Consider the following 14,588-nt stretch of genomic DNA (forward strand, 5'->3'; position numbering starts at 1 on the left):
ACATTTTAATTGATATAGAATAATTAGGCCTACCATTTTAGGTGACGTCATTACATATTTTGAGTAAGAAATCCACATATTTGGGCCACTCATATTTTATGTATTGTTCACACACTAAAACAATAAGTGAACAAAGTTATTTTCGTAACTTGGGGAGGGTTACAACTAGTAAGTGACATGGTTCGCAAAATCACCTAGTTTGTATGATGGGCCACCAAGACATTGGCTGTGGAATGTGATGATATGCGAGGCATGTAAACACAAAGCAAATTCTACCGAATGGTTTCCACCATTCCAACAGATTCACCAGAATCCCTCTAGGACCTGGTGTCATAGGACTCCTCTCATGAGCCTCCAAGTGCTCCAAACACTAAAAACCTTTTTCATGAGGACAACTTGATGGATCAAAAGGTAAACTTGGGCCCTCAAGGCAAAGCAAGATGGGTATCAGGAAGTGTTGTAAACTGCTTGGTGGTAGGAGTGTTCACGACAGTTCAATTTGCTATTTAAACCCGCCTGCATATTTACAATTTGGAAAAAATTAAAACCCCAAAAAATTAAAACCCCAACCACCCGCAGTTCATATTGCAATTTATGCGTATAAGATTTGCGAATGTGCGCTCTGTTTGCAGATTGGATTTTTCCTTTAAAAATTTATTTTCGAGTTTCTTTTCCACATTTTTTAAATATTCTTTTTGGGCAATTTCACGGGTCAAATAATCCTATGCCTAGTCCTCCGTGGTGGTGGTATTGACTATTGAAGACAGGATAGCACTATGCACATAATAGTTACACTACCACCAACTCAGCCTAGGGTCTGATTCTCAATCAATGCACTATATCAAACAAAATACACAGATGAATTCAATGATTTTGTTAATGTCATTCAAGCAGAAACCCCACTTTAAATTCATGTGAGAAACAAAACACCAAACAAGTCATAGACACAATAAATAGACGTCAATCAGTTTGACACCAGCCTTCCATCACATGAAAACAATTTCTAGACACCTTGCACACTTTCCAATTCAACAACATGCATATCCGGCATCTCCAACGTCTAGGGTGCTTTCAACTTACGTTCTTTTACATGTTTAAAGTAAAATATAACTTAGACATGCAATCTGCTTTAGTTGTTATGTCATTCATTTCAATAATAGAACAAATCATACGATGACATTGTTCTATAAATATTAGTTTAGATATCAGTTAAGAATATTAGTCTAGACATATACTAAATCAAGTAACATAATTGTCAATATCCACCAAATGCACAAAGATTCTAATATTATATTCATTTTGTTCATAGTAACACACTTCCAACGGCGCACTGGGCCTCCATGTGCATACTACCTCCATGAAATCTTCAACCACACCTATGAATAACCAAAATATACGATCAGTACTCCAATAGAAGCATCTAAAGCAATCACTTGTTCACCAATGTTGATTACAGAAAACACTTTTATGGCTGTTTTGTTTTCTATGTGATCAAAACAAATATGCGAGTACTTGCAACGTCTTATGTTGTGTTTGGATCATGAATTTGCATAAGAATTTGGAAAGGAGAACAAAATTGTGAGGGAAATGTGAATAAAATATAAGTAAATTTTTTGTTCATTTCCCTCGCATTTTCTTTTTTCTTTCCAAATCCCAACCTAAATCGATGATCCAAACACAGTGTTAGTGTTCAGTTATTGCTTCAACCTACTCTAAAGTTGCAAGTTATTAGTCTTGATTTTATTCAACATATGGTACAACATAGTGCAGTCGTTTGTTTAGACTATGGCCCTATAGGTAACCCATTATACAATTCAGACAATTTTCACATTTAGCATACAAATTAGTGTTGTCTCTTTCAAAATTTAATCATTTGAAGTTGTATCAACTTTTACGCACCCATCTCAACATTTTCAGGTCTGAAACCATGTCAGAGGATGGGTGGCTAAGATAAATCTAGAATATTTTGCATCCATGGAGTATGGGGAAAATAAGGTTACTCCACCGCCATGTGTCTAGGTAGATGGATGGAATGGTTGCCTAGTGGGTTACTTTGTTAATAAGAAGTTATGCTTTTGTTGTTGACTCTATTGCTGAAAAACTATGGGGGAAGAGTGGTTACTTTATTGATAAGAAGTTATCTTTTTGTTGTTAACTCTATTGCCAAAAACTATGGGGGTAGAGTGGACTGATTCATGTTATGTCTAATGAAATTCTTCTTCTTTTGATTCAGTTTTGGAAGGGAAGCCATAGCATTTTGGAGGCAAGCTAATGGTCCTAAAGTGGTGGGACTACAGACTTGACTTGTGGAAGGAAAGTCTAATAAAATTTCCTCGCTGGGCTAAATTCTTCAACGTCGTCTTCTACTATTGGAATGAGCAAGGGTTAAGCCACATTGCAAGCATTATGCAAATTCTAGCTGAATCAAAAAAGAGAATTACTTTTACCAAAATCTGTGTTGAGATTGAAGTGGGTAGCGAACTGGTGGAAAACTTTCACCTCGACAACAGGATTGAGAATTTTGAAGGGGTTTAAGTGTACCAATGGGTGCTCAACCAGTCTTTCGTTTATGCTGTACTCAGGAATGACTGGGGAAAGAAACCAAAAGTAAACTGGAGGCACGTACAGAAGCCACAGGGGAGGCCACAGCCATTGATGATCATAATGCCCAAAATGTGGGCAAAGATGATCTAATTCCAAGAATAAAGAGCAACCATTGGAGCAACATCAAAACTCAACCTAGGATGTGGCCAATTAGTTAAATGGGGAACATTATCATGAGGTAGGTTTTGATCAAGACCAACCTATCTATACCATACAGGTGATACCAGGCGATTCAAACAACTATGAAGTCTAGCAAATACTTTTGACAACCTGGAGATGTAGGAAGCTAATAACAAGACCCCAGGCCTATCTGTTCCAAATAAAAATAAATGAGGAAGGTTTTATCTTCAACTTATAACAATAAGAGTAAGAATGGGAAGGAAAGCCGACAGTAGCATAACATCAGTAGATACATACACCACAAATAAACTTGAATTCCTGGTTGGTATAAATGGAACACCAACTAGAGATACTTATTAACAAGTAATACAAACAAATGATTTTTAAGAATGAAGTAAACATTACGTTATTAAAACAAGTTACACTCGAGAAATTGTGTAAATGTTCTGCATTGAAGTTATAGTATACAATAGTTCTTCACCATAATATATATAGACACATACATACATACAAGCATGCAAGAAAGACTGAAAATGAAAATTAAAATACTCATAATGAACTCTTTCTAATTGCACTTAAAGCTACTCAGATCTAAAGTTTTATCTTCTGATTACATAATGACTCAGCTTATTTATTTTTGTTTTTAATACTTTCTTCCTTTGGTTTCCTAATATCAGTTCAGGATATTGTTCAACATGCGGTGGTCACCTACTTTTCTTCTTTCTATATGGGACACACGGTCAAGAACAATAAAACTTCAAATACTACACTAGTAGAAATATAAAACATTCCTATTTGCTTGATCAACTATGGATAGATAAAATAAAAATAATTGCCCTGTGAGGCTGGGACTGTTCACTTAACATCTCAAAAAACTGTTGATGTAATCATTTGCAATTTTGTGATTCGGATGCATATCCAAGGAGGTATAGAATTAATGATAATCTGTGTATCCTGCCAAAAATGAAATTAAAAGAAAAATATTAGAAGCTTCAACTAAACTCAGCATTGTTGAAACCAACGAAAAGGAAGACAAAAAACAATTTGAAGTTGCATTGTGTAAATAAAATGCATACATGTTAAGAATCTGAAGCATAAGATCAAAAAGGCAATGCAGGGCATTGCATTAACATGAAACAATGATCCATATTTATCCCCAAAAAAAATAAAAATGATCCATTTGAAACCATAAATAATATGGATGTGCCGAAGAAAAAAGACAAAAAAGTATCATTAGTGCTAGAAAACTATAAATTATTTGTCAACAAAAAAAACAATGTGCTTATAGTAGCACATGAATTAGCCATTCACACACTTAGCTCATTCTCTGTCAAAGATGGGAAAGCTCCTGACCTCAATGGCTATAATTCCATGTTCTTCAAGAAAGCTTTGCCTATCATTTATAAGGATGTGATTTCTTCTATTACATCTTTCTTTTCTTTTTCTCAGTTCTGGTGCTATCTTCAAAGAGGTGAACTCTACTCTCATCACTTGGTTCCTAAGGTCCCTAATCACACCCTCTATAAGTGTATCTTCCCTAATAGATTGACATTCCTCCTCCCTTCTGTTATTGATCTAGCCCAATCAGACACTGTTCTGGAAAAAGAATTGCGGTCAATATTTGAACTCGATTCATATTCTACACACATATTTCTGTCACAGAATGTATTGATATTGAAACAATCAATTATCACACAAGTCCATTAGCACCACAACCACTAGGCATAATCAGTGGCCAGCACTTTGCCATGAACTAGAAGAGATTACCCGAATATGGTGTATGCAATCATTCAATAAAATGGCCACAGTGAGTCGAAACCTATGATACACGGACTCAGGTGCGGGTGCGTATCTAATGGTTAGACACTTCAAAATTAAAAATTGAGGATACGTGGATATGGATCTAAATTTGGATATGACACTTCAAAATTAAAAATTGAGGATACGTGGATATGGATCTAAATTTGGATACGGGTACGGAGATACCTTAAATTGTTATTTTTTTAAATATATTTATTATATGAAGATGAATTAAAAAAAAGTTAAAGAATAACAAATTTTGTTAAAAAAATAACAAATAAAATATAAATAATAAATAAAAATTATTTTAGACATAAAATAAATTATATTATATATGATAAAATAAATTATTTTTATTTTAGACATAAAAATTATAATATACAATATTTTTTTGAGGGAATATTATATAATATGAATACTATTATATATTATTATATTAATATCATTTATAAATAGAAAGCAGAGAAAAAGAACGGAAAGGAACAGAAGACGGTCAAAGAAGAAAAAAGAGAGAGAGGAGAAGAAGATAGAAGAGAGAGAGGAGAGAGAGAGAGAGACCAAAGGGGAATCGAAGCCCTAGGGTGGAATCGACTTTGAGATGTTGGTTTTTAGATCTCCTTTGATTCGGTCTAGTTCGCGACTAGGGTTCGCACTTCGATCTTGCTTCATGACTCGACTTGCTTCGCCAAGGTGAGTTTCAGCCCTCTCTCTCTCTCTCTCTCTCTCTCTCAACAACCCTTCTTTCTCCTCTCATGTCAGCCGTGCTTGAGAAAACCATGCCGAATCCAACACATATCTCACACCCGTACCTGCACCCCGTACCTGCACCCATGTCGTGTTAACACAGGTACTCTGCCCTAAACCGGCGAGTCCATGTAACATTGGTCGAAACAGCCGAAAAATCCAGTAATGTACCGCTGTTTGTGTTAGCGTTAGCCATTGTCTTTCTCTTCCAAAGCTGAAGAAGTGAGGCTTCTACAAACTCTCACTAAATTCTCTATGCTGTGAATATTTTAGTATGTATATATACATGAACTACCTTTCTATGGTAAAGTGGCTCTCCGCATATCTCAAGAAAAGAAATGTTTTGAATTTAATAATGGAAGTAAATTCACAAATTTTTTTTAAAAAATGGTAATAACATCAATTTGGACCTGGACAATGGAAAGGGATAAAAATGTACCAATGGGTGCCCACAGCCAATGATGATCTTAATGCCCAAAATGTGGGCAAAGTGACCTATTTTCCAGAATAAAGAGCAACCGTCGGAGCAAGGACAAAAATTACCCAGGATATGGGCAATTCGTTAAATGGGGAACATTATCACGAGGTAGGCGTTGATCAAGACCGACCTATATGTACCATACAGGTGATACCATCCTTTATGGGGGGCAACTCAAACAGCTATGGAGTTCATCAAATACTTTTGACAACCTGGAGATAGAGGAAGCTAAGAACAGGACCCCAAGCCCATCTAATCCAGATAAAAAATAAAAAGTGGGGAAGTCTTAAAATGAAAGGGGGCTTCCTTAATTTCCCTATACATTAGAAGGAAATCAAGGATCATATTATTCAAGGGAATAAAATGTATCTTTATTTCGGGCTCTTGGGAAATAAAGTCAGAAGTGTTAATAAGGATATGGTCTTCGAATCTATGAATGGAAGCTGGGGAATGTTGTCCAATTACAATGATCCACTTTGTAAAGGATATGGATCCTATGGAATCAAGATATGCTGAATGTAATGTGCATTAGTACAAATGACCAGGCTATTCATGTTAGTGCCAGAAGAAAATGGACTGCGAAGTTTCTGCCATGTATGGTGATAACGCTCCCCAAAACAGACTGGACATTGAAGCTATGGCTGGGCTATTCAACCAGCAGCCATGGTCTGTGGGGCTCTGTTAAATGGACCAGGTACATGCATGACTGCAATGACTGACAAATGGTCAGGTGCTTCGAGAGATTGATAAACCTCTCATCAATGAGGCTTGGACCATGAAATGAGGCAGAATTCCTAACTGCAGGAATATCTGACCACAGCCCTATCTTGGTTAAAGTGCTGTCTGCCCCTATTAAGCAAAATAAGCCCTTCAAATTTTTTTATTGTTGGGCTGACCACCCTGAATTCTTGAATCTTGTTGCCAGGGTTTGGAGAAATCATGTTCAGGGCACTCCCATGTTCTGTCTGCCAGAAGTTGAAAATGCAAAGTTGAGTTGAAGAAGCTGTGCCAATCTAACTATAGTGACATCACAAAAAAGGTGGACTGGAGGAAGTAAGATCTCAATTGGAAGCAGTCAAGAAAAGTCTTGATAGTAACCCTAAAGTCTTGAGTGTCTATTACTGATGCCAAGGAAATGCTAAGATGATCATTACTTATTTTCAGAACTTGCTAGGCCATAAGGGAGGTGGTACTACGGTATGCATAGAAGACATGAACTTGCGCTATAGTGATCAATTAAATGATGCTCAGAAACGAAACAAGGACGTTACTATTGAAGGGATTAGAGAAACCTTGTTTTCTCAAAGATGGGAAAGCTCCTGGCCTCGATGACCATAAAATGCCATGTTCTTCAAGAAATCTTGGCCTGTCAATTTAAGGATCTGCTTTCCTCTATTATATCTTTCTTTTCTTTTTCTTAATTCTGGTGCTCTCTTCAAAGAAATGAACTCTACTCTCACCGCTTGGTTCTTGAGGTCCCTACTCTATGAAGCATGGATACTTCGACGAACATGTCGTACTGGTAATGGGTACTGATACTTTGCATTGTATTTCTGCATACGCACAAGGTATACGAAACACGTATGCAAATTTTTTTCTTCTTAATTTTTGGCTTACCCTAGACACCAAGTATACTCCCACGCCATAAGCTGGAATAGTATTTTCTTCTATACAAAGGTAAAGTTAGTCTCATTGGACTTACTTTTTTACGCTTAGCATGATTTTAAAATTAAACATTAGCATATAAATTATTTAATAAAAATAGTAGCACTTAGTTTCAGTTTAGACTTCGCTTTTGGCATTAAAGATGAATTGTAGGGTAGATCTTAACAAACTACACCATTTAACTAATTTTTGCATTAATTCAAATTAAAAATAACTATTTTTTTACGAACGTACCCAGACGTACCCATACCTTACTTTTTTTTATTTTTATCATATAAACATACCCATATTATACATATACCCGTACACATGCTTCATAGTCCCTAATCCTACCCTCTAAAAGTGTATCTTCAAGATCTTGGCTAACAGATTGAAGTCCCATCTCCCTTTGGTTATCGATCCAGCCCAGTCAGCCTTGGTTTTTGGAATTAGAATTGTGGACAATATTCGAGCTCAATTAATATTCTACACACATATTTTCCATCACAGAAATGTAATGAATTGATCAATTACAACATAGTTCCATTAGCACCACAACCAATTGGCATAATCGGTGAACCCCAACGGGTTGGCTTGGTGGCAAGGCCTTGAGTCTTTGAGGCGTGCTCCCTCCAAAGTTCAGGGATCAAAACCCTTTCAGTGCTAACTGAATATGTTGTATGCAATCATTCAATGAAATGGCAACAGTGAGTCAAAACAGCTGACAAATCCAGCAATGTACTACCGTTTGTGTTAGCGTTATGTGTTATCCATTGTCTCTCTCTTCTCTCACTCTAATATATGTTCTCTATGTTGAGAATATTTGTGTATGTATATAAAGAAACTACCTTTCTATGGCAAGGTGGCTCTCTGCATACTCAAAGAAGAAGGGGAAGTTTTAAATTTAATGGAGGCAAATTCACAAAATTTTCCAAAAAATAGCAATGACATCAATTGAGGCCAAGGCTATGAATCTTGTAGACTGTAGTATTGTTTTTACTATTGGTACCATGCATATCGCTACCATTATGTTTTCTTGATTACCATTTTTGGATTTATCACCATAACTTCTAAAATTTATCATGTAAAAACCATATTTATTTATTTATAAATGTGGCATTTTTTTCAATGTAATTTGTATGCTGAAGAACATGTAACATTTTTACCATCTAATCATTCTTATTCTAATCATTATTTTAGAAATTCTCACTATGCTTGGTTACCACTTTTCAAAAACACTTTTCAGAAAATTCTACTTTCTTATTTTCCGTATTTTTTTATTTTTACTGAATTTTTTTAATATTTTGAGCAATTTTTTTAATTTGTAGACATACCTAACATAAATATACTTAAAAAGTAAAAAAAAAAAAATTGAAAAAAACCTCTTAAAAATTCACTAAATACCAAAAATACAAAAAAAAAAAAAATACGAGAATTCAGTACATTTTTTGTATTTTTATGTATTTATTAATTTTTAAAATATTTTTTAACAAATTTTTTACTTTTTAGATACATCTAAGTAAGGTGCATCTAAAAAAGTAAAAAAAATGTTTAAAAATTTAAAAATATTCACTAAAAACAAAAAAAACACGAAAACCAAAAAACTCAGTTTTCAAAAAACTTAATTCAGAAAACTCAAACCAAACACACTACATAATTTTTTTTTAATCTTTTGTATTGTTGAGCATGCATACACCTGCAAGAGATGATCATGCAACAAAATTAAACCTTTTGTTTAACACATTTTAACCGGTACAACACACTTAAATTAAACAAGTCTTGATACTTCCCACTAGTTTTCCCGGTCCTGAAGTTCTTCCTAAGATGTTAAAGCAGCTTCAAACCTAAATGGCATTCATTCTCTATCTATCTACATGTGTCTAAAGTATATTGAGAAGACAAACATAAAAAACCGATGTAACCTTTGACAAAGATGGTGGGGCATGTTATAGCTTGACCTTACAATACAAATTCGCAGTCGTTGGTGATGGATAGCTACTGGCATCACCAACACTTCTCAATTCTTAGGGCTTCTTTGTAAGAACTATGAATATAACATGTATGCCCCAAACGGAACTGGTACAAAATGGCACAGCTGGACTATGCTAAAAATTGCTAAGATAGCTGAAAACAATCCAATAACTTAACCGGCACTGGATCGAAGGTCTTCTATACCGTTTTTCTAGTGTAACAATTCATTTCGAACAGTATAGGCTGGCACGATACAAGATTCACGACCTTGGTTAAGGGTGATAAATCGCTAACTATAAGGGGGAGTTTTAATAATTGCTTCATAGTTTAAACTTTTAAATAGTCATGTGATAAAAATGGAATTGTTTAACATACTGATTTTTTTGGATAATTTGGGGAAAATAAAATTCTACACAACTTCAAATTGAGGGGAACACCAAATATTGTTCTCCCTTTAAATATTAGTATAAATAAATTAATAATGCTTCTGATACAAAAGTAAAGCCATTGTCTTTATCAATAAAATTCAAAAAAAAAAAAAAAAAAAAATCCCACCATATTTAAATTAACATACCCTTTATGATCCTAAAGTCATATTATATCATCCTACAGTCAAATAATGCTTAGTCCAAACCTATACATATGGAGAACTAATTCTGGTGGCAAATAGATCATTTGATGATGTTGTCAATTTTCTGTTTCCTATTAACATAAAATAGGAACCATTTTTTTTTATTTTTTTGTAAAAAACATAGAAAGGTGTGCACAAATACTTTGAAAACAAATAAAAACAAAAGCAAAGACACATGCTTGGTGAGTTACTGAAGGTGAAGGCCGCTGGTGGAGGGTGGCCAGAGGTGGTTGCAAAAGTGCCGTTAGAGATCACAGGGGGTTGCCGAAAGGTGGCTAGAGGTCAAAAGGGGAGACGGACAGTGGCCGGGGGTCTCAATGGGAGAATGGCCAGTCCCTAGAAGTGGTGGATAATGGGGGTGGCAAGAGAGAGAGGCTAGGAAGCACGAATATGGATACGGATACATGATACGACAATATGGATACGCTGATATGCCAAAATCTAAAAAAGTAGGATACGGATACAGCGGAGATACGTTCGTAAAACAAAAAAAAAAAACCATTTTTTATAATTTTAAATGTAATATGCATGAATATGAAACCTATAGCAAATTAATAATTAAAGAGAGGGATTCATATTAAGCTAAAAGTCTTCAAACAATCATAAAACATCCAAAACTAAAAGCAAATGCAAATGCAAATTAAACATTGGCCTCGTTTGGTAGAGCTGTGGGAAAGTGATTATAACTTATAACCTAACAGCTTATAGTTTATAGCTGTGAACATAAGCAGATTTTTGACTTATAAATTAAGCTTCTCCTTCCCCACTCAAAGAATAAGTTAATTTTTGACTTACAAAAATTTATAAGATGTATTGTTAAACTGAATCAAACACATCAAAATAGCTTAAATTAAGCTAAAAGCTGAAATAAGCTGGAAATAAGCCCTACCAAACAGGGCCATTATCTTTACATGCCAACACTAAAAAATGAACGAGCGCAGAGAAAAGAAACGTGAAAGAGAGAGAAGTGAGAGAAACAATAAGGATACATCAATTTGACAAATTCTATTACTTTAACTCTCACTATATTTCTCTTATCAAAGAACTAAACAAAGCATTAGAAGTAAAATGTGTCTTCGAGTATCCGATACTTCAAAATTAAGTATCCGATACTTCAAAATTGAGTATCCAATACTCCAAAATTAATAAAAACTTAATTAAGAAGTACCTGATACGTATCCGCGAGTATCCAAGGAGTATTCAGTGTGTTTGGTTTGAGTTTTTTGAATTAAGTTTTTTGAAAAATGAGTTTTTAGTGTATATTTTTAACCATTTTAAACATTTTTTTACTTTTTAAGATGCACCTTACTTAGATGTACCTTAAAAGTAAAAAATTTGTGAAAAAATATTTTAAAAAATTAATAAATACATAATAATACAAAAAAATGTACTGAATTCTCGTTTTTTTTATGTATTTTTTGTGTATTTTTAATATTTAGTGAATTTTTAAAAGGTTTTCTTCACAATTTTTTTACTTTTTAGGTATATTTATTTTAGGTATGTCTAAAAAGTAAAAAAAAAAAAAAAAATTGCTTAAAATATTCAAAAATTCAGTAAAAACAAAAAAAACACGGAAAACAAGAAAGTAGAATTTTTTGAAAAGTGTATACGTCTCCCTTTTTGAAGTATCTGTGCTTCATAGGAGAGGAGAGAATGAAAACTCATTTTCAAGACAAATGAAAACACCCTTTTTTTTATTACAATTTTTGAAATTTTGAAATCAATTCAATTTTTTTGGAAACGAACACAGTATACCAAATAAATTTCCCATTTCCCATTTTCAAAAAAATGAAAACAAAACCAGTAATTAGAATGTATAGATATAAGAATGTTTCAAGAAATGAAAATCTTGTAAGCTGCAAATTGTTATCTGTCTTCTATAAGTACTCACTAAACATCATCAAATAAGCATAGAAATAATATGCCACTAAAGCAAACAAAACTTGATATGAACACAAAAAATACTTCATATAAAATCAAAAAATAAATGCCAATAGAGAAGGCATAGAAAGCTGCCACACCGATAAGCATCAATACATAGGTACTAAGCATACACTATGTAGTTAATTTACCTTGACTAAGTGCTAATTTTCAGCCTACTAATTAGTACGTCAGTATGGCCAATCCCATCCCAAACACAAGCCTGAAATTCCATAGTACCACCATCAACAGCATCAGCATCCTTAACATCGAAGGTAATATAATACATAAACCCAGCAAATAAACCCCTGTTTGCCTTCACAACCTTCACAAACTCCAGATTCTTAAGCTGCACACATATTTTCCAACATATATTATGAACAACAAAGGCTAATTCTCAAACCAAACAAACAAACAAAACAATGAAAAAAAACTTTAATTGAATAAAGAAATACACCTCTTTGTCATTGTATTGCTTGAGCGCCAATTCCGCAAAAGTTTTGAGATCGTCGGCAATCTCATCGAGGTTAAAAACCGGCGATGTTCCACCACACCCAAACAAGCGTGGGAAGCACATGACATCAAAGCCCTGTATATGTATATGCATATGTATACATGTATTGTAAGCCCACAAATTCTATTACATTACAACAACAATAATATAAAACATATATATATATATATATATAGGATTTTGAAGAAAATACAGACAAATGAAAGAGGGAAGTATTAAGAGAAGCTAGATAAGATATACATACATCACTTTGGGTTAACTGTCTATCGTACTCTTGGAATTCCTTATCAGTAAACTCATGCATTCCATCACTATCATCTTCCACATCTGAATCATCATCGTAGTTATAGAATACGATTTTAGATCTAGGGTCTTCTTTTTCTTCTTCTGCTGATGAACAAAGCGCTGATGGTGATGGTGATGGTGGAGGTGGCGGGGAAGCGTAACCATCGCACCTTTGCTTCTTCGCCGGTGAATCTCTAATCTCCCATTTGGAATCGTTCCTTTGGATGCAGAGATCGGAAGCCATACCTTCCCGCAGAGAGAGACAATACAACAATGAAAACCTAGACAGCAGACACAAGTAACGTAACCTAACCTAACCTAAACCTAACCTAATAGGTAATTATAGCGTATTTACACTGGGAGGTGAAAAGAAAAGAAAAAAGAAAAGAAAAGAAAAGAAAGGATAGGATTAGTTAGGTTATAAAAGAAAATAAAAAAAATAAAATGGTTGTAATTTTTTTTTTTTTTTTTGGATACAGAAGGAATAAAGAAAACAAATGGTTGTAATTTCTTTTTTTTTTTTGGTTAGATTTTATTAAGAGAAAAAAAAAATTATTTTATGTTATATTATTAAAATAATTTTTTTATATTTTCAATCATTTTATTTCTTTTATTTTTATAGGAACAAAATTGGTATTATGAAAATAATGATTTCTTTTCTCTTCCAATCTCTTCACTTTAGGAAAGATTGAAAATAAACTTATAAGAGAAATGAGTTTATCTCAATTTCTCTCAATTTCTTCCTGTTTCTCTCCACTTAAGTTATCTAAATAAGTAACAGAAATACATATCTTTCTATTTATTTTCTTTTCTCTCAAAATCGCTCAATCCAAACATAGTGTTAGGCTATTTTAGAAGTCGGTAAAACGCTATTTGTTTTTCAAAAAATATATTATTATTTTATTATAAAAGTATGAAAGATTTGTCATATTTTCTATTTCTTTTAAATTTCAATTTTATATTCTCAAATCTAGGGTAAACTACAAATATATTCATTGAAGTTTGTTTAAAGTACAGATTGTTCCTTATAATTTGAAAAATTGCAAATATTTCTTGTTAAAATTTTTTATTTAACATAATTAACTAAAAAAAAAAAGAAATTCATAATTGTTCTTCTATACAATAATAAAATTACCTAAATTATTAATTGAAACATATTTATAACATCATTAAAAACTGTTAATTGACTTGATAATTTATTAATAAAATAGGCTATTTGTTATGAAATTAGTAACCTCGTGGGGTGAAATGTAATTTCCAGAACTATAGGGGTGATTTGTATTTTAATCAAATCTTAAGGGTGTATTTGTAATTTACCCCTCAAATCTATTATTTTTTTTAAAGTTATAAAGAGTCTATATAAACTTTCTTTTTCTTTATTTTTAGAGGTAAACACTTAAAAACTACGGCCTTGTTTAGTTTGCTTTTGATAGAGTAATTTTGGAGAAATTTTTTTAAAATTTTATTTGGTTTAGTGATCTTAGAAAATAATTTACAAAATCACTTTCTCTCTCCTACACGTCAATCAATCTTTTTTTCTCTCCCCTCTCTCATTCTCAATCACTTTTTTTCTCATGCAATCTACTCAATTACAACAAAATATCAAATCATCCCAAACTCTAATACTCCAAAACTATTTCCAAAATATACAACCAAACAAACCCAAAAAAAAAAAAAAAATTTAACTCTCTTCCAAATTTTTTTTTTGAAAATTTATCTCCCAAAACCAAACCAAACACACCCGATATATCTCATTTCGAGAGTCCTATATAAATATAAACAAACTGTCTCCCTTCTTATCAAAAAAAAAAAAAAAAAAAAAGGTCCCTATTTTTTATATTGATGATTTTTTATATTGATGATGATTGAACAACAAA

General features: G+C 33.1%; 1 protein-coding gene across 2 annotated transcripts; it reads right to left on the bottom strand.

The window, feature by feature from the left end:
• Positions 1 to 1,125: 1,125 nt before the first annotated feature.
• LOC114274172 (uncharacterized) lies at positions 1,126 to 13,044 on the bottom strand. Of its 2 annotated transcripts, none has more exons than XM_082893663.1 (4): positions 12,671 to 13,044; positions 12,370 to 12,501; positions 12,065 to 12,261; positions 1,126 to 1,376 (listed from the first exon to the last, which is right to left on the bottom strand). In XM_082893663.1, the coding sequence occupies exons 1-3, from the start codon at positions 12,953 to 12,955 to the stop codon at positions 12,070 to 12,072; spliced, it is 609 nt and encodes a 202-aa protein (XP_082749789.1). In that variant the 5' UTR covers positions 12,956 to 13,044; the 3' UTR covers positions 1,126 to 1,376; positions 12,065 to 12,069. The 2 variants fall into 2 exon arrangements, with proteins under 2 accessions (XP_082749789.1, XP_082749788.1); XM_082893662.1 differs by having other exon boundaries at positions 1,126 to 3,678.
• Between the last annotated feature and the right edge of the window lie 1,544 nt (positions 13,045 to 14,588).

The sequence above is a fragment of the Camellia sinensis genome, chromosome 11 (assembly GCF_055761805.1).
Source record: "Camellia sinensis isolate YWXY chromosome 11, ASM5576180v1, whole genome shotgun sequence".
NCBI classification, from domain to species: domain Eukaryota; kingdom Viridiplantae; phylum Streptophyta; class Magnoliopsida; order Ericales; family Theaceae; genus Camellia; species Camellia sinensis.